The sequence below is a fragment of the Juglans microcarpa x Juglans regia genome, chromosome 8D (genome assembly GCF_004785595.1).
Source record: "Juglans microcarpa x Juglans regia isolate MS1-56 chromosome 8D, Jm3101_v1.0, whole genome shotgun sequence".
In the NCBI taxonomy this organism is placed as follows: Eukaryota; Viridiplantae; Streptophyta; class Magnoliopsida; order Fagales; family Juglandaceae; genus Juglans; species Juglans microcarpa x Juglans regia.
Window position 1 is genome coordinate 34,217,354 of NC_054608.1, and position 21,735 is coordinate 34,239,088.

The following is a 21,735-nucleotide window of genomic DNA, read 5'->3' on the forward strand; positions in this document are numbered from 1 at the left end:
TTTTGGTAAAAAAAAAAAAAAAAAAAAAAAAACCATTTCTGAATTAAGAAAGAAAAAAAGTTTTAGAATTTTAAAAAGGAGAAATTCTTTGTCCAAAATGAGTAAATAGTAATAACAATTGCAAGAATCTTGTTATTAAGTGCAATAAAACTCAGTTGTTAATTACTATCTTCCTTCTCTCTTCCTGCTTGACTTGTCTTTGAGTAAATTAACATTAATGATTCCAAAATGACTTATATTGTCACTTCCTTAATGACCTAATATGAATTATGTGATGATCGTAGATGATAAAGTTTAAGATAAGGAATATTATTTTTTTATTATCTTAAATATTGCAGAGTCTACGTGTTGAAACATGTAGGACATGATGATGTTAATTGGGAATCACTAATAAATTCTTTATTACCATGGAAAGAATTTTGTGGCCATTGTGTATTTTGGTGAGGTCAATCCAAAAGAAGAAAGTCGAGTAATCTTTTTATTAGAATTATAACTCATTTGTAACTAAAACATTTCTCTTTTTAACTAAATACAACGCTAGCTTTAGTAATGAGAAATGTTATTTATCATCCTCACACTACACGCTACTATGTGATTTGTCATTTTTGTTATTCTATTTAAACACACATATGTATACATCAATATATGTGTTTAAATAGAAGAATAAAAATGAAAAATAATATATTAGTGTGTGATATAGAAAATGATAAGTATAATTTTTCTTTAATAATAACCTGATTAATTACATAACATTCAAACTTTATCCTTATCATGTTACATTAGTTAATATTATCACTTGAATTATTGCTGAGAAGGTGTATTTAGAACCCAAACATGTGATTGATTATGCTTTTTCTCTACAACAAATTCATAAGGATTTGGTGATGGTCAAGGCTGCTTAATCACGGGATCTGTCTTGCTGGAAGCTGCCTCCACCCAGTGGTTATCTGAAACTTAAGGCTGGTGTGGGAGCAATTTTAAGAGACGAGCATGGAAAGGTGATAATGGCTGCCAGTAAAAGTGAAAATGAAGTGGCTGATCTTGAATCTATTGAACTTCTTGCAATTTTCAAAATTGATCCTTGAAAGTGACAGTATGTTGATGGTGAATGCATTACAAGATTCGGGTACTTCTTTCTCAACCCTTGGTAATCTACTGACAGAGGTGAAGAGTAAGATTCAGCATGTTCTTAGGATGGAGAATGAGTCTGCACGTACACTGGCTAGCACGCCATGCTTGGAAGGTTGACACTATTGCAATGTGGTGCCCGGGAGATGTTACTTTGTATGTTGATCAAGCTATCTGGCTTGACAAACTTCATATGTAATGTTTTTTTCAGTTAATGCTATTTTCTGATATTTAAAAAAAAAAAAAAAAGAAATTAATATTATCACTACTCTCATGCGTACATTGATTTTGGTCTTGGTTTTAGCATACAATATAACAGAATTAAGTAATGTATTTGTATATAGTTTGTGTCCTTGCTTCGTATATAATGAGATAACAAAGAGAGTCATGGCCATTTAAGAATAAAATGGAGACCAACCTCCATAAATGAGTGTCTCTTTGGGAAAGTAGCTGGATAAGGAATATTACTTGATTGGTGGGTTGGTATTATGGAAAATGATTTATACAGTCTTAGAGCATGCAGATCCTGAACACTCTCTCTGAAAAAGTAGAAGAAATATAGAATTCACATAAAAAATTAGATTTTTTAACAACAGATTCTATTTTTTCAAAATGAGTACAAAATTTACACATTTTAACACTGTATCTAGCACTACTCGGACAAGTTTTACCTAAGATTTGCCTAATTTTAAGTCGTCATGCTATAGTTGAAATAGTTTACCCCCACTTCTCAACTAGAAAGGCACTTTTCTACAACTTTTTGACTACATAGAAAAACAAAAATCAATCCTAATTAATAACAATAAATGTGAGGAAGTGGAAGTAATTTTTTGTTGATTTATTTATTTATTTGTTAAGAGTTTTTGTTGAAGCCACACAACTCTAATCTGTTTTGGGGCCTTGGCAGTGTTATCCATTAATTTTTTGAAATTCAAAGTCGCTCTCTCAATTCTCAACAAACCTCTCGCCGTAATAGAGACTACTTTGATAGTAGTACCTACGAACTCGCCGAAATTGAAGCACAGTTAATGAGTCAAAATAATAATTATTATAATAATTAAATTTAAAATAAAGTTTAGCATGTGGCGGCTAAATACATGGGAAGTGGGTCACGCTCTGCGTCCACCACGCATTCGATTATGGTAAAAACCGGTTTACTTTGCATTTACACATTCACATTTTACTCTTTCTAACTTAGTTTGCGTAACCAGAATATGTCATTATTATTTATTATTTTATTATTATTTTTTATATTTTTTTATTATTATTTACTATTATTTATTATTTTATCATTATTTTTTTATTATTTTATCATTATTTTTTACTACTATTCATAGAATACTTGAGAATACCTCACTATCCAAACGCAACAGGCTGGATTTGGATACACAAACGTCCTTATCTTATCTCATCTTATCATTATAACTTTTCCAAATTCTCATACAAAAATATAATAAACAATTCAACTTTTTTAAATCTCAAAATAAAAATAATACTAAAAAATTATGTCTAACAATATTTTATTCAACTACTATTCAAAACATCTCATCTTATCTCATTTAAACCGTCTATCCAAACCCAACCTTAAATTTGTTCTTTAAGGTGTGTGGATGTTGAAGTGAGTTGAGTTGTGATGATAAAATATTATTAGAATATTATTTTTTAATATTATTATTATTTTGAAATTTGAAATTATTATTATTTTGAAATTTAAAAAAGTTAAATTGTTTATTATATTTTGTATTGGAATTTGAAAAAGTTATAATGATAAGTTGAGATGAGTTGAGGTGAGTTTGGTAACCAAACGCACCCTTAAAAGTAAGATTGATTCATAAGCTTGACCCCATCATTGCGTTTAAGATTTCAATATGCCTCTAATTTTGATAAAGGTCAAACAAATCCAACAATTTCCTCTTAAAAAGATTAAAAAAAGAGCGGTGTCACCGTTATAAACGTAAACTTATAAAATAATATGTCTTTATATAATACGTTAGATCTATTTATAATAAAAATATCTTGACAATCTAGTGTACTATATCAAGTCACTTTATTTTATAAATTTACTTTTATAGAATCTCTTCATGACTCATATATCTCTTAAAAAATAGTTTTGTTATGTACAAGTAAGTTTACATACCAATTTGTGTACTAATATTGTTGCCTTCATATTCTAAATTCAAATTAGCATTGTTTTCAATAAAATCTATTTTCTGACCAATCATATTAAATGAATGCGCGTATTAGTGCGCATAATTGCTTACAATTAGATTTTCTACTAAAAAAAATCTTCTAAAAAAATATCTCTTAAAAAAAACAATAAACAAGTCTTTAGTTTGATTTAGTGATAAATATAGAGTCGCATAAATGTTTGGTTTGCATAGATATTTCAAAATTTTAAAAGTTCATACGTTGATATTGTGGCTTATTTTGGTATATAAGATTATAAAATTCATTTTATTGTAAATATATATATATATTTATATATATATCACATCTACTCACATTAGTTTATAAATTTTATTTGAACTAGACAATTAGCTATGAACTAAAAAATAAAAAAAGTTCTTATGATAAGAAACACATGTTTTTTTCTTTTTATACATCTGATGAGAAACACATGTTCATATATAACGTCATATCCAAAATGTGTATAGAATGATGGTGAAAGTGTAGAAATGAGAGAAAGGGTAATTATTAAGGGAGTGGCAGTGTGGATGATAGGCGTGTGCTTTGGACTATTGTAGCGAACTGAAAGCGAAACATTTGGGATATTGGCCGACCGAGCGAGACCTTAGAGGAAAAAGAAGCAAAAAATCCTGATTCACACCAATGCGTGTGGCGTGGATTACGAGAAATACTTTAGTTATAAAAAAATTATGTAAAAGTAATTTCACAAACTAACATATATATTGATGAAGTTTGTCAAATTATAAAGTTATTTTTATTATATAATAGATCTAACAGATCACATTAAGGCACGTCAATTTGCGAAATACTTTTATAGACTCTCTTTACGGTGGATTAATGTTTATTTTAGAGTTCGAGTTATGAGTTATTCGTCCTTTACATTATTGATATAATAAAATTGAATTATTTTATTTTGCAGCTCTATACCACACACATTAATGGAAAAAAATAATAAAAAAATAAAATATCGTGTGGTGTAGGCTTGCTGAATAGAATTTTCAATAAAATTTGATTTACAATAAGTTATTAAACTTCTTTTCCAAATCAAATTTTGTCATTTGATGAATGACTTCTATACGACTTTATGAGCAGCACTATGTGGCAAACAAATGATGATTTTACTTTGATAAATTGATAGATTCGAGCTTATTCAAATCATAGCAAAATCAGCATTGTTTTAACTTTTATACATGTAGCAAACTCTTCAGCCCAAATAGAATTACAAAAACGTATTATCTAACAAGAGTTATTATATTTCTAAGTCAATATGAAGGGCACGTCATTTACATCACTTAAATATATAGTAAGATTCAAATTTTAAAATTTATCTTTTAAATTAAATTATGACATAAAAAAACTTTACTAGCTGTGCTCTATACATCAGGCTGGGAATAGAATTTTCTATCTAACAATTGTTGTACTATCAAACTTAAATCTTATTTTTTAGAGCTTTCAAGCCAAGTTTATCAAGTCTCAATTCATCTAAACTCGACATCAATTCAATCCCATGCCATAAGAGATCAAGTGCACATAATCAAGGTTGAATTATTTGACTTTGAAATATGAGAGATGAGATGAGATAAGTTGAATAAAATATTGTTAGAATATTATTTTTTTAATATTATTATTGTTTTTTATATTTGAAAAAATTGAATTGTTTATTATATTTTATATGAAAATTTAAGAAAATTATAATGATAAAATGAGATAGATTGAGAATGTTTTTGTATCCGAGGGCCTAAAAAGATCCTTAACTAAAGTGTTGGTCAATCAAATAAGATGAAGAACCTCTCCTTCCACCTTCAAATCCCATTCAGGTCGTCATAATCTAGTCTATCCATTATGGACATCTGATCGAGCAAAGGCAAAATCGTATAAACTTCCCGGAATACAAGTCTAAAATCGACGCATCAAGCCAACTTTGGTTGAAAGAAACTGGATGTTTTGAACAGCTCTAAGATGAGAAAAACATTAATGTTATCGAAATTTCAAGATCTAGTTTCATAACATCCTCAAAAATATTATTTATTTTTTCTTGGTGCTTGACGCATCATATGATAAATTCATGAATCATCATAATAGTCAAACATCCCAGCTAGCCCTACAACTACAACCACAGAGGGTGAGATCCCAAACATTTTGAAGCTTCAATGGGTCTTCACGCGCTTGAATCGCTAACACGACGAAACAAACAAACAACCCCAAACAAACAACCCCTACTTTTCGCATTTATATAACCCCAAGACATTAACCTCCGAGACAAGAAAGAAACAGGGACGCACAGAGACACAGCAACTTCATCAGCCTCCAAACATTCGTAAACCCCCATAAATATGCTTTCCTTTTGTTTTCTCAAGTACTTCTCATTCCCCTGACTCTCTCTCTCTCTCTCTCTCTCTCTCTCTGAGTACCCAATTCGTATAAGCAGCAAGATATGCAACCTTGTAGCAGAGAAATGCAGGGAATGAACTCCCTCTTAAACCCACCTCAAATCTCTATCCAAGACCTCCATAACCAACAGACACAGATCCAGAACTCTCAGATTCACCACCACCAGCATCACCAAGTCCAGAACTCCCACTTCGACCCCACCTCCCAGGAAGACTTCTTGGAGCAAATGTTCTCCACCATCCCTCCTCCTTCCTGTTCCTGGTCCGACCTCAACCCCACCAACCTTACCAAGACCGCCTGGGAACTCAAGCCCAGAGACCTCTCCGACGAGTCGGTTCCGTCCAACCATGACAACAACAATGTTGCTTTCCAGTTCGATGACGACTCCACCCTCGCTTCCAAGCTCCGAAACCACCAGATTAGTGGTTCTGCCAAGTCGGCTTCGGCTGCTGCCGCCGCGGCTGCTGCCTTGATGCTCCAGCAGCATCTCTTGATGTCCAGGGGTGTGAACGGCACCGGAGCTGGCGAGTCTGGGCTGATTCAGATGCCGCTATCTTTGGTGTCAGACGACGTCGTTGATGGGTCATCGTCTTTCAAATCTGCCAATCCGGTGAGTTATTTTTACAGAAAAAAAAATGGAAACCGTCTTGTGAGAGTTATTTGCATTAATAATGGTGAATCATGGAGTTTTCTTTTTTCTTTTACAGGGAGGTGAGGGTTCTGTTCAAGCTCTGTATAACGGCTTCGCTGGATCTATTCAGGCACCGGGTCAAACACCTAACCAGGCTCAGCATTTTCACCATCCTCAGGTAGTTTTTTCAGCTGAAATTTGATAAAAAATGAGAACTTAATTCGTGGGGTATTGTTTTCCGGTTATTTTACGGGGCGGACCTGTCCAGGGCCAAAACTACGGGGCTCCTGGTGCCGTGATGAACCAAGCTCCGGCGAGTGGTTCGGCCGGGAGTGCACCTGCTCAACCAAGACAGAGGGTGAGGGCTCGGCGAGGTCAAGCCACTGACCCACACAGCATCGCCGAACGAGTAAAGACTTTTCCTTTTTGACTTTTGTGGACTTACTCTTTAGTTTTATTTCACGCCCTGTTTGTTTTCTTACGTTTTCCGAGTAACCAAACGGAAGCAGTTACATATTATTAAGCTTGTATTCGTTTCTTATTCTCTGAAATGATTGGGGGTGATTTCGATATGTGGCAGTTACGAAGGGAGAGAATCGCCGAGAGAATGAAAGCCCTACAGGAACTGGTTCCCAATGCCAACAAGGTGACAACAAAACCAGAAAATTATAGCCTGATTTATAAGAGGAAAAAAAAAAAGAGAATAAATTTCCAATCTTTTTTGTTTCAACCTGAAAAACATCTTAAATTTATAGCAATCTGGATGGAATATTTTGTTGGGTCATTAAAGTTATTGCGTTTTAGCTTTGCTCAGCATTTCCTACAAGGAAAATGTTACTTTGCCATTTACTTTGTCCGCTCATTTATTTAATTTTTTTATTTAATAATTAAGAAAGTAATTTTTAATATATTAATATATTTTTTATTTTAAAAATATTTAAATATGTTTAAAAAAAAAAGAAAATAATAATAAGGCAAGTTTGTGTTAGACGGCGTGGTCAGCGGTCATTTCTGCAGTCTAACATGACTCTTTACTATATATTGAGGGCAGATGTTGATCAAGGCTAATAAATGGAAGTATTTTCTTCTTCTCATTGAATACAACAACTCAACCCGATTAGTAGGTGGCTTAGAATATTCAGGCTAGGACGTCGAGATGAATTGAGTTGAGTTATGAATAATAATATTTTATAAATTTTATTGAGATGAGTTTAATGTTTTTAGATTGAGTTTAATTTTTTAAGTTGAAATGTATAAAATATATTGAGATGAGTTTAACTTTTTTATAAAAAGTTGAAAAAATAGTGAATCTTATTAATAGTTAGTTTGAAATGAGTTGATCAATGCTCTCATTAATTTGAGGTCGATTTATGATATTTATGTGAAGAGATTATTTTAATCGAAAATCATTTTTTAAGTGTCTGTCTCTTTTTAAATGAAAGCTACTCATACCAAGTATTCTTGAATTGGGTAATAGGCATGTTCTTTGTTAATGTATTATTGTCATACATATATACACGAGGTCATGAATAGTATGAAATTACGTGTACATAATAACTTATGTCGACAGCGACACTAAATAAGAAAGAAAAGACTTAGCATGTAAGTCTGGTACGTGTCTTTAGAATAAATGAAATCTTTTAGTCACAAAGGGATTTATAAAAGTAAACTCACAAATTGACGTGATTTGATATTGTATATTAAATTAAAAAATTATTTTTATTATAAAATAAATTTAATGTATGATGTAAAATTTATTTTTAACTATAGCATTTCTGTTATGTAATTGTTCCATAACCCTACTTAGTTGTACAACCAAAAATCCTTTTCTTTTTTTAATATATGAGGGGTTTTGAAATGACAGACAGACAAGGCTTCAATGCTGGATGAGATCATAGACTACGTGAAATTCCTCCAGCTTCAAGTCAAGGTACAGAGAAGGCTCTCTCTCTCTCTCTCTCTGCGCGCTAAATTACATGTTCTGTACTGGAGTTTGTTAAATAATAATAATGGGGGAAGGATTCTCTTGACATTGTTTTTTCTGAAATATCGACAATTTTTAATTAATTAAATGCATGGGTTTCTGAAACTAAACTTCCATTGTGGGTACAGGTTCTGAGCATGAGTAGGTTGGGCGGTGCTGCTGCGGTCGCTCCCCTTGTTGCTGATATGTCGCCTGAGGTACTTTGAAACCAAAAAAAATAAAAAATAAAATAGATAAATTTATACATTTGAAATTTTGAAAAAAAAAAACAGATTAATTATAAAATGTATAAATATCACACAAAAAAATAATAGATTCTATTATTAAAAAATTAATTTTTTTATGTAAGTTCTATATTTATTATTTTTTTAAAGAGATTATATAGTACTTACATATTCTACGACTGTAAATATAATTTTTCTTAATTATTTATATTATGTTTTTAATATTTTTTATGTGATATAATTAATTAAATTTGATAGAGGATAGAGTTAAAATTTGAATTCAAAATCACTACTCTAAATCATAATTTGAAGACTTTTATATTATATATTATTCACATATCATAATTTAATTTAAAAAATAAATTTTAAAATTTAAATCTTATAAATCAAATTAACCCCTATAAATTATGTAAAAGTTTTCAAACGAAGTAACGCAAAATACAAACTCATGTACAAGCCTATCCAAGTCTTTTTTGTAAAAAAAGTAACTTTTGCGAATAGACTTGTATATATCATATCATTTCCGTAAGAAATACAGACAAATTGAACGAAATAACAATCATCATGATCATCAAAGTCTCCTCTCTAATTCTCAATCACTACAAAGCGACAAAACAAAAGCAGCACGCGTGCTCACTTTCTCAGATTCCTCTCTCTCTCTCTCTCTCGCGCACTTTTTCCTCTGCTATATGATCTACAGACTACATCTATATATCTGTGTATATATGAAAGCTTTTTCTTTCTTTATACGTATGACTGTCCCTCTCTATAATCTTACGCAAAAAGAAATGAGTTTGATTTGTCGTTGTTGTAGGGTGGCGGTGACTGTATCCAAGCCGGTGGTGGTGGTGGCGGCAATGGTGGGTCCCTCGGTGGGCGCAGCAGCTCTTCAAATGGCCACCAAACGGCGTCGTCTAACGACAGCCTGACGGTGACGGAACACCAGGTGGCGAAGTTGATGGAGGAGGACATGGGGTCTGCCATGCAATACCTCCAAGGTAAAGGTCTCTGCCTCATGCCCATCTCACTTGCCACGGCGATCTCCACTGTCACGTGTCATTCCAGGAACCCCTTGATCGGCAATATTAACCACCACTCGGTGCTCCAATCCAACGGTGGCGAGGGCCCCTCCTCCCCCAGCATGTCGGTGTTGACCGTCCAGTCGGTCACTGTGGGTAACGGTTCCGGTGAGGCTCCCGTTAAGGACGCTACCTCCGTTTCCAAGCCGTGAGTTGACGGCGTTGACTGACTTTTTGGTCATGTAAAAGCAGTTTTTAGAAAGGAAAAAAAAAAAAAAAAAAAAAAAAGAGAGAAGAAAAGAAGCAAAAGAAAAGTCTACGGAAATAAGGCCTCGGGGCCCTCTCAGCTTTTGGAGTCGTTAAACGACGCCGTATTTCCGTAGACTTTTTATGGGTAAAGCTAACTTCACCACCATGAACAACCCACCTAATCCCAAGAAGTCCCACTTTTTTATTTATTAATTAATTATTTTATCTTATGCAATTTGGTTATATTATTATTATGTCCTAAACTTTTCTAATGAAAGCGTTTTAAATACGCATTCATTATGTTATTATTGGAATTTTAGCTTTAGAATAACAAAGTACTGATTTTGTGATTTGTTTATGGATCAGAGGTTGTCTTTTGATAAAGTTTATGTGGTTTTTGTCTTTTTTTTCTTTTTCATTTCTTTTCTTTTTTCTCTGCTAAAGCTACTTGCTTTGTGGGTTGGTTGGTCCAAGTGCAATGTGGATTGGGTATCAAGTCAACCACACAATGACGTGTGTTGGCATGGGCTGAGTGGATAAAAGTTGGTGAGAAACTTAGGGCTCGTTTGGTTTTTTGTCTGTATTCAGTTAAGTTCAGTTTAAATTTAGACCTCTTTTAATATCTAAATATTCAACACTCAAATCACTAAACTCATCTCAACATAAAACCTCTTTACATGTGAGATTCATAATTTTTTTCAACTCACAATCTTTTTCAACTTCTCATAAATATATCTAAACTCATCTTAATATTTAAACACATCTAAATTCATATTAGGTGAGTTCTACAAAACTTACTCTACTATCTCAAATTATTACTATTCATAAAGAACTCAATTCATCTCAATATCCAAACGCAGCCTCAATAGGACTATGAGCAATTGTTATATATAAAGAAATAAATCTATGTAATCAAGTGGAAAGTTTGAACCTTGGGATTGATTTGAGCTTGAGTTCTCATTGACTAATGAAGCAAGTTGAGCTCAAAGTCAAACTTGAGTGTTTAAACATATCATTAGTATAAATCTCATCATTTAATCTCTTAGGAGTTGGCTCAAATGGTAGGAGTCTTGGTTTTTGGTGAATGCTCTTCTAAGTTTAAGATTCGAAACTATGGATGCAAACAATTTCAAATAGCCATGTTTCATCAACTTTTCATGTTGTCTTTGTGAAATCACCTTAATGATTGGGCCAACACGTGAAATATTTAATTAAATGAAGTAGAGTGTAAAGTCAAGATTATAATTCAGAACTTTCACTCTAATACTATTTGAAATTACTATTTGTCCCAAAAACTTAAGTTGATGAAAAGAGATAAATTTAATTATTGGTATTATATTCTCAACAGATGGGTTCGGATATCATTCAATACTTGACTCAATTTATAGTTTTATTTACTAGGCTCAATCATAAGCATACTTGTCTTTTGCAAGCCTTGTTGTACCACCAAACACCAAAATTTCAGAGAGAGAGAGAATGGCATTTGGCCTACCCCATATTGGCAAGATAGTCTCCCTGCAGACATGGCTTCATTCTACCACTGAGCTTGACAACTTGTATTGATTTCATCCAAAATGTCTGCCACCGGCCATTGAACATAGCACTGCCCCTTCCCCTGCCTCTGCCTCCTCAACACAACTTAATTCATCATAATCATAGAATTTTAGAATCAAATTCATTCAATCGCCTCTCCATCACCGTTGATTCAGCTTTCAAAGCTTGCAGCCTTAGGTAAAGACTAGGAGAACAAGCAATACTCATATTTTGCACTGCAGCACACCACATGCATTTCAGAATAATACCTTGGACATATTGTCAACCAAAAAGTAATTTTTTTTGTAGGGAAAAATAGATTAATAAAGTTAAATGAAGCCCCCAACAAATACCCCGAAACAAATTATAATAGTATGGTAAATAAAAGCAAATCGAATAGAAAATAGTTTCGATCACGAATTAAATTGCACACCCTAAATTATATCTAGCATTATTCTTTCTTAAACAAAAGGTTACAAACAGCTATTAGGGTGCAGGAGGAGTAATTCAACCTAAAAGTACTTAGATTCTTGAATTTTTAACTCATCACTTGTAATCGAGCTTTAAAACTCGATTGACTTGACTGTGTGCTCGCACATTAGATAGTAAATTCATATATAAGATGATTTATAGAGTAAAAGAATTAATAATTTTTGTTTTAATTGCAATTTAAAACTCTCTCTAAATATCATCAAGGGGTAAAAGTGGAATCAATCATACATGACACAAGGTTTATGTGATTTGGCAATATGCCTTCGTCCATGGAGTTACAGAGGATTTTATTCAGATGATAGTTAAAGATACAATGCGGCCGTACAATAGTTTAATATAATATAATGTAAACCTCAACCAATCACTCTGACCAATACTTCTCTCTATGGCCCAAGCCTCATTAAAAACTCACCAAAAAATTGCAACGAATCTTTATCGGGTTGGGTCAGCCCTACGCGCAAGCAAAACTAGACTCCACACAAAGAAAGCCAACAATGGCTAAATTATTGGCTTGGCAACTTTTACCTGTGTTTTGCAAGCTATGGGGGTCTATATCAATGATTCTTGATTATAAACACCACTTTAACCATCCCTACTTCAAAGCTTTGAAAAATTCTATGACCAAATAGCATTAAATTCCTATCTTTCATAATTTAAGCCCACCTAAACCTAATTTTCCTAATTAAGAAATGATTATTAAGTCCCCATCAGCAATGGTAATGTACAGAACAGAGAGTTTAAGTAGGTTGCGTTTGGGGAAGTAGTCTTTTGGTGAGTGAGGTGTCCTTTAGCTTTAGCTTCCATATATTCTTTTCTACCTACCAATCATTAAGCTAAGACATATCTCAAGATACCTCGAATATACCAAGGAAACAAGAATAATTGAAGATAATCTTGTTCAGTTTTATTGAAAATGCTAATGATTTAGCATCTCGTTCAAACATCACTTCCATTGAAATATCTTGTTTGGGCTAAAACAGAGCATTTTGTTTGATTATTTCCTTTTGAGCATCTGTGTATTGAGCATTTTGTTTGATTATTTCCTTTAGGATATATAAATAAAATTATTAAAATCGCCTTCAAACTTCAAGTCAAAAAGATGTGAATCAATGAAGTTCATCAACTAATTAATTAAGTAGGTGAAACGTTACTTCATTTCATAGGAGAAGGCATCCTTAATTTAAGTTAATTAGGATACATTATTATATATTTGACAGCTGGAGACCAAAAACATTCTATGATTATTAACTTAGGTTAGTGGATGCTAACGTACTAATTGAAATGCATACCTAAGTAGCCAAAGCATCATGAGATTGACCTTATCACACACAAACATCAGCACCAATCCTTAAGATAGATATCAACATGTGGGAGGAAGACATGTTCTCCACTACTTCTTGTCAGTTTTCTGTTTCAACTCTATCCTTTTCCCCTGCATCTGCTCCAATATGGAAGCTTTCTTGGAGGAGAAATTCCAATAGAATTCTCCACTGTCATGAAATCTTGAAATATACATCAGATGGTAAAACTAATATTTTCTAATTATTTTAGACTTTTGGATTAGTTTGTGATTTCAAATGGTATCAAAACAGCAGTCTTGATTCTTAACCCTAACTCTATGCTATACCTCTTAATTAGGAAAAATGATTAGATATTATTGACATATGGACGACGTGATAGTACTTTCTTACTATCACACAATATTATGGTTTTAATATGAGTCCCATCTTTACAATAAGTCAACAAAAATTTATATTTACGAGTCGGTATATAGAACACATCATTGATATGGTGCCAGCTACCAGCCCCATGGGTTCGGCTCGACTATAATCCAAGTTTAGGCACAATTGAGCCCTAGCTGCCAGCCCATTGTCATTGAAAACCATACACATTTAAGTGCAAGCCTAGTCCACTAGATTTAAGAGTGGGCTTCGTTTGGCTTAATTCCTGTCCCATATTGTGTACTGCATTACTTTATCTGGCAAACAGGAGCAAGTAAAGCCAAACAATACTGCTGCAAAATCTATTGCATTATTTAAAACACTTATTATTGTCTGAGTTCATGTATCCCCATTATTCATCTGGCTGCCCATTGACAACAATTACCAATTGACAAAGAAACTAAAGGAAACTAAAGTCTACAAACGTTGTCTGTTTACATATTTTTGTAAGTAGGTGCAGTATAAGTAGTGGTGATGATCCATATACTATTACTAGCCCATGGTGTATGAAGGGGTTGGTAAGTTGATGATTGTGGTCTTGACCTTAGTCATCATGTTTATGCTGTTGGTGATTCCTTGCGACCCAATTCCACTATCCTTTATGCCCTGTCATGAAAGAAGAATTTGTTTATGTGCATTGAGATAATGAGCTTAATAAGCTGACAGTTTCTTGAGAGTTAGTTTACCTGGAAAGGAAAATGATCCGGTCCTCGAGCTGGTGCCGAGTTTATCTGAACTGTCCCAGTCTCCATTGCATCACTGATCAACATTGCTTTGTTGATGTCCCTGGTGAAGACACAGCCCTGCATATATAATTCATGTGTTTTGATCAAACAATGTGTGGGGAGAGATTAATCATACGCAGACAGGCTGATGAAAAATTAATCATAGGTGTTCGATAATGGCTAAAATACTAAATTGCTCTTTATATTTTCACTTACAGACAGATTGATCCCTTGGTTTTAAGTTCCATCAAAAAACCTCTAAGTGGACAATCATGGTAGATTGAACTAGTGTTACAGGTGGTCAAACTTCAGATAATTCAATTATATTTGAGATGAGGAGATTGTTCATTGCCCTCTAATGAACAAATGAGTATATATACATGTTAGGTGTAAGATGGAAATTAATGCAAACAGTATGAACTTCAAGAGAATTGAAACACAATGTACAGAAAACTAGAAGAGAGATGTATACCTGGAGCCCAAAATTGCTAGCATTGCAATGGTGGATTCCTTCTTCTACAGAACTGATCCTAATAACGGGCAGAATAGGTCCAAATGGTTCCTCCCATGCAATCCTCATATCAGGCCTAACATTATCTAACAACAACGGCCATATGAGGTTGCCCTCTCTTCGGTACTCTTGGCAAAGTGTGGCTCCTTTTTGTTTAGCATCCTTAACCAACCCTTCAATGTAATTTGAAGATGACTCTGACACCACGGGAGTGATATCACAGTCCTCTTCAGGTGGCCCAACGGTCAACTTAGCAACTCTTGCTTTCACTTTCTCAACCAAGGCATCAGCAACAGATTCCATCACCAAGATGACTTTAACTGCTGTGCATCTTTGACCACTGTCATTAACATCGACACCAAGCATTAGAAAATATCTTAGCAGTCACAGGGAGCATAAACAATTAGGCTCACTTTGGTACTGCAGAGAAGTAGATCATATAAGAAGCTTGAAACAATACCGAGCAACTCCTATATATTTTCAAAATAGAGAAAAATAATTCCCTTTAGGACTGGTCCTAAACGACTCCTGAAGACATTGGCCAAGTCCATTCAAGCAACAGCATCTCAGGTATTAATTATCATGAATGTTGTAGCAACACAATGATAAAACTTGATTCCATAGTTGTTCCTGACTATGTTTTCCACCATATCAAATGTAAAGTTATATAGTCAATGGAAAAAAGATAAAACTATGTCAAATGGGGCATCCACTCTATAAGTACTAGCATATTGTTTGATTGAGGTATGTATAGCCAGCTTATATCTACAAAATGACTTTCTGAGTCCTGCAAACATAAGTCAATTAGTTTTCCTTGGTTATTGACAATAGATTCTAGTTGCAAAAAAAATCAATCTTCTTGTGCTTTCGTATCAAGAGCAATGGGGATTTCGTGGAGCTAATTCCCAACATCTTCCCTCTTGTAAAATAAAGGAAATTTATGGAAAATCCTTTTACCTGTAAGAAAAGCCCCCTTTTATTACGTTTGTTGCTACCAAATCTAGGTCAGCATCCTCAAGTACAATGCAGGCATCTTTTCCTCCCAGTTCCATCTGAAGAGGAACCATGCCTGCCTTTTTTGAAATTGCAATACCTGTGTCTCCACCAGTGAAGCTGAGCAAAACAACAATGCAAGTTAGGGATGACTAATCAAATACCTTACAAGGAAATGGAGAGCTATAATTTAGTGAGAAAGAAAGAGGAACTGGATTTACCTTATACAGTTGACCCCAGGATGCATAGTAAGGAAGTCACCAATCTCAGAGCCTCTCCCAGTAACACAGCTAATAAGGCCTTTGGGAAAACCAGCCAAGTGAAAACAGTGAACCATATGAAGAGCAGCAACAGAACCCTGAAAGGAAGTTAATGGTGAGATTAAGAGACATACTGTTGTAATATGTGGCTCATATTGAGTAGAACACGTATACAGAGAAAGTAGGTTGATGCAGGGAGCGAAGCGGAGTGGAATGAGGGGAGCATAGCGTACAGAGTGGAGCAGAGCAGAGCGGAACGACTAGGGTTCGTATAAATATATATGATGTAACCCTACTTTGACAGTTAGTGAAAATTCAGCCCCTTGCTCCTGTGGATGTAGGCATGCTGCCGAACCACGTTAAATCTGTGTGTTTTTCTTACTTTCTCTTCTTTTACGTACTTTTCATCGTAATTGCCGCACGTACAACAACACATACCCCATTCTAGATGATACAAAAAGATGGCGAAAATAAAATATTCAAGAAGAATATATCAGTTCGGATGAGTATGGTTGTAGATGCATATCTATGGAGGTTACATACATTATTGCGAAAACTAAGTGCAGAATAAGCTAATTCATTAGGTGAAGTACCTGGGTTGGAGGCTTGAGCACGATGGAGTTTCCAGCTATCAATGCAGGAGCAATCTTTGACACAGCAAGATTGACGGGATAGTTAAATGGTGGAATGGCTAAAACCACCCCAATCGGAATCTGCAACATACAGCAAATGTGATATGTAAACCATATCCAATATTAATTTTTTTGTATATATATGCATTCACATATCTATATCTTTTCGTGTTTTGGGGGAAGAAGCATCATGTAACTGTGCCATTAAGGTAATTACATTAAATTCATAGAACCAAACAGAACCCACCCAGCAGCATAATCATGAATGTCCTATATGATGTAGAACTGTTCAGATAAACGTTAATACGCATCAAAAGACATGAGCCGTTGTTGATATCGATGGATGACAAAACCTAAGCTAATGTGCTTACACTCTCATCCACTTTCCACTCCATACTTACATCAATTCAATATGCATTCAATTCAACAAGCAGATGACCTAGCAGTTCAGGGCAAGGCATCGCTCTGTTCGTTCTGGATTTGCATTTCACATGCATGAGAAATATATCTCATCAAACTTTTCCTTCTTCATGAGTTATCATGCCTAATTTACTGTCCAATGCTGCATTTTTTGTGGGACCTCGACCTTTCGCTGTACTCTCTACCTATCACTGCCCATTCTATTTATTAATCAAGATATTATTATCATTGTGTTTCCCAAAGTTATTCAGATAGGCCATGGGAAAAGAAAGAAAACTTCATTTAAAATTTAGCCAAGAGTAAAGATTTCCATTTATTTTACCGTTATCTTAGAAATTAAAGCAATCAAAATGTATTTGGTAGACTAACATGCAGAAAAAAAAAATGGAGGAATGAAGGGTTTGTTGGCTGCTGGCATGCGAACCGACAAGGGTCTCTTATCATGACAAAGAACTACTTTGAACTTGGACTGCTAATTTAACTGCATATTAGATTAAATAATAATAATAATAACCCAGTTGTCCAGTTGTAACCATGTTTTCCTCCGCCACAAGTGAGACCTATCAATAAAATTAAAGTACTATCCTCTTTCTAAAAAAAATATTAAATAATAATAATAATAAAGGTTGTATATATAAAGATGCGGATACAGGGTTGTAGAATTGATAACAACATTTCCACAAAAAATGACGGGAAGTATGACATCAGAGGAGAGAACCAGGACAAACTGAAGGAGTATGCTAAGGAAATATTAGAATTTGTTACTTATTGTTTTAAAGGATTGGCTTTTAGTGAAATTGTTTCAAGAGATTCTCATCCATTTCTTATCTTCATTGTCAGACTGTCATATAGAAGAACGCCATCAATAAATAACAGTATCTCTGCCATTATTTTATCCAAAGAAAGAAAGGATGTGTACGAGGCTTGAGCTGCAAATGCAAGATTACCACTTGTAATAATTTTGCCAGAACTAACTACAAAATAACTCATCTCACTGTGTTAATTAAATAAATCCATATTTCATGAAATTCATTATTTAATAAGAAATTTCCATCATGAAAAGGGAAAAAGAGTGGAAAATGTTACCTTAGAAGTCAGGCAATATTTGGTTCTCTCATTTCCAGGAAAACTATCAGAAACCAAGAACTTTCCCTCTCCCAGAATCCTAACCCCCTCTTCAGCACAGTAAGAAACCAAGTCCCCAGACCTCACAACCTTCATCAAATCCAAATATTCATACCAATTGCCTTCGTAAACCAATCATTAAAACATGAATATAAGCATGACTTTGATACCTCAGTTACTGAATCTTTAGCTGGTTTTGCGATTTCTTTTACAAGACACTCAGCAATTGGGGCTTTATGCTCTTTGAGGATAGCAGCGGCCTTGTGAAGGAGTTCTGCTCTCCTCCAAAGAGGAGTCTTGGCCCATAATTTCTGAGCACTTTGTGCCGTTTCCATGACCATATTTACCTCTTCTTGTGTACAAGCTGTAACGATAACATAAGAGTAGTTCATGAGAAGATAAGCCCCTGATGTAAATCAAATAACTTTGAAAAGATCATAAGTTCTGCTGGGAGTTGTAACTGGTTTTGAGGATCCTGCTATAATTCTGCTTGAAGTTTTAACTTAGTTACACTTTTCTTTCCACCATTCTTTGACTAACCAAAGGAAGTGTAGTTGAAATGTGTACGTTTCAACTAATTCACAGAAGATGCTCAAGCTTATTGGCATTCTCAATCCTAAAACCACAACGAATTGATATCACCCACTTTTAATTACCTAGTATATGGTTTTTGCACCATTGAACTTCTATATCTCAAACTCTTGCGTGATCATTAGTAATAAAGATAACATCAGACATTATGGGTCACCTAAAACTCATGTAACTTAGATTCCTTTAGAACAGTACCCCAAAACTTAACAAACATATTCTCAGTTCGAGCAAAGAAAACATGAACCAAAAACTTTTTCCTAGTCCAAAACAAAGCAAGATGGTCACCTTGAACCTTGTACTGCGTCTTTCGCGTAGTTGGGTTGACGATAGCAACACTCTTCCCTGAAGATGATCTCTTCCACTCTCCTTCTGCGTAGTACTTGTACACATCTCCGTCCAAAATCTCTGAGAACACTCCAATCCCAGCCATACTTATCAAAAACTTAACAAAGAGAAACAAACTCAAGAAAAGAAACAACTTCAAATGAAGCCCTCTTCCACTCCCTTGAAAGAGAGTGCGTGTGTGTGTGAGGAAGTAAAGGTGAGGAGTTTCTGGTATAGTTTGGTTTTGGTGTTGTCTGGTAATCATACATATAAGGAGAAGGTAAGCCACACCTTGCTCCATCCTCCAATGACTTGGGACAAAAGGGGTTGGTAATATTGGTAATTAGGTGCTTCAAAGCTTGCCAAATCAGCGACTCAATTACTTTCTTCTTTTTTTTTTTTTTTTTTTTTTATATTTTTCCTTCATCACGCTTGTTTTTTTTTTTTTTTTTCGAACGGTTGCATGCCAACAAAATCAGCTACCCTCGTTTTCTGTATCTAACTTTTCATTTTTCATATTTTTTACATAAAAAAAAATGAGAGAGGGAGAGTATATATAGTTTTTATAAGAAAAATGTTATTCTTACCGCTCATTCTTATTGCTCAGTGTTATCGCTGGAGTTTTTTATTATTTTTAATTTTGTTTACTTAGTGAGTAAGGATGTATTTTTTAATAATATTATGATTTTTTTAATATTTTTATTAAAAAATATATGTAAGAAAAAGTAAAAAAAAAAAATATTATTATAACTAACGGTTTCCCTCGGAAGCTGGAGGGGAGCGGTGGCAGTAGAGCCAACCTTTTTATCATGTTATAATTTGGAAATCCCTATGCAATTTGTACCTAAGAGTTTCCTGCTTTGTCTTTTTGTTTTTGGCTTCAGAGCACTCTTATAAATGCTTCTCTATTTTGCAATTTTATGTAAAATAACTAATAATATGTCGAAATAAAGCTTCCATTGAATCATGTAAAATACATATGGGCTAAAGTGTTTCTCTACATTTAACAAGCACTATATTGTAAATATTTTTTATTTCTTTTTCCTAATCTTTCTTTATATTTCTCACATTTACATTTTAATTATAAAACATGAAAAAGTCACAATATTATTAGAATGTTTTATTTTAATAAAAAGAAAAACACTTGTGTTAAAAAATTTTCACAACATGCATGATAAAAGGATATATATATATATATATATAGAGAGAGAGAGAGAGAGAGAGAGAGAGAGAGAGAGAGTTTACAAAAAATAGGATGAATGAGTTTTTTTCATGTTTATTTTCTTTTTAACTTTTTATTGGGCAATTGATGTGATTTTGACAAAAGAGAGATTACATTCACATTAATATACGAAAAATATTGAAAGATTTCATAATAATATTACAAGTTTAACCATAGTTAAAAAAATATTTAAAATGAATAAAGAAAGAAGAATAAATTGATATATGGTGTATTGAAAAATTGTTTGATAAAATTAAAAAAAAAAGTACTAGATTTTGTTCTAATTAAATTAAGTAGTCATGTTAAATTATAGCTAATGCTAGTCTAGTCAACCTTAGCCCACGGCCTTTTTCTTAATTAATTGTTTACAGAAAGTACGTAGCTCATGAGAGTGACTAAGCTGCTATATATATATATATATATATATATATATATATACACCTAATTTTAATAGTCTATGTTTTTTGTGATAAAGCCGAGCATTTAAGTATTTATTACGAAGAATAGTCTATATAGCATAATTCGTTAAGAATATTGAGGAGGCGATGTAAGGATTGTTTGAACTAAGATCAGTTGTTGCATCCAAAAAAAAAAAAGTCAAGAGAGAGTGAGATAATTATGAGATTTTTGTAAAGAGATCGTGAGATGATCATCACATCAGCTTGCACAAAAACTTGCCAAATTACTTAATTTGTGTCGTCTTTGAGATTTATGTAAATCAAGTACTTTCCATGAAATGTAAAATAGAACCTGATGAGTTGATCATTTTGCATGACTGGATCTGGTTCTGATCAACAGTAGGATACGTGTGCAAACGGGGATACGCATGGCAAATACCAGCCAGCTACATGATCATGAGTCATACATGAAAGTTCAAGAACATGATCGAACACAATGAGTAATTATATATATACAGAAACAAGATCAGTTCACACTATATCAATGCCAGCAGAAGGAAAAAAGAAAGATTCATGATTAACATGGAGATCATTAATGTGGAATGACTGAAACAACTGATGAAGCTATATACGTACGGCCTGCAATGATCGCAACAAAAAGAAAGAACCTGAGTAGTAGAAAGCTGTGCCATGCCTCTCCTCCTCTCTTCTCCTTGGTGATGATCTTCTTTCACATCAGGGAGATTTATTTGATAAAATATACAGCAGAACAGAAAGTTCTCCTAGATTTCATCGACTCTAGCGATGGTATCACTGTCGTACGTTATTGCATTTAACTCCACAAAAGTAAGTTGGATCCAACGTGGTTAATGGGGGGGGGGGGGGGGGACCTTACAGAGGATTTGAAAACCAATTCCCTCATTTACAAGTCAAATCGATGTTGGTTTATCAATTTTATATAAGATATCATGAGTT

General features: G+C 33.8%; 2 protein-coding genes across 2 annotated transcripts; one reads left to right on the top strand and one right to left on the bottom strand.

Moving 5' to 3' along the window:
- Positions 1-5,404: 5,404 nt before the first annotated feature.
- On the top strand, positions 5,405-10,165 carry LOC121243704 (bHLH transcription factor RHL1). Its single transcript, XM_041141842.1, has 7 exons — positions 5,405-6,316; positions 6,414-6,515; positions 6,606-6,746; positions 6,918-6,983; positions 8,202-8,267; positions 8,450-8,518; positions 9,360-10,165. Exons 1-7 carry the CDS (start codon positions 5,750-5,752, stop codon positions 9,774-9,776), a joined length of 1,428 nt encoding a protein of 475 aa, XP_040997776.1. The 5' UTR covers positions 5,405-5,749; the 3' UTR covers positions 9,777-10,165.
- A 3,859-nt stretch (positions 10,166-14,024) lies between these two features.
- On the bottom strand, positions 14,025-21,030 carry LOC121242458 (NADP-dependent glyceraldehyde-3-phosphate dehydrogenase-like). Its single transcript, XM_041140309.1, has 10 exons — positions 20,941-21,030; positions 19,102-19,474; positions 18,396-18,589; positions 18,187-18,315; positions 16,642-16,761; positions 16,010-16,146; positions 15,753-15,908; positions 14,757-15,135; positions 14,246-14,362; positions 14,025-14,165 (listed from the first exon to the last, which is right to left on the bottom strand). Exons 1-10 carry the CDS (start codon positions 21,013-21,015, stop codon positions 14,052-14,054), a joined length of 1,794 nt encoding a protein of 597 aa, XP_040996243.1. The 5' UTR covers positions 21,016-21,030; the 3' UTR covers positions 14,025-14,051.
- Between the last annotated feature and the right edge of the window lie 705 nt (positions 21,031-21,735).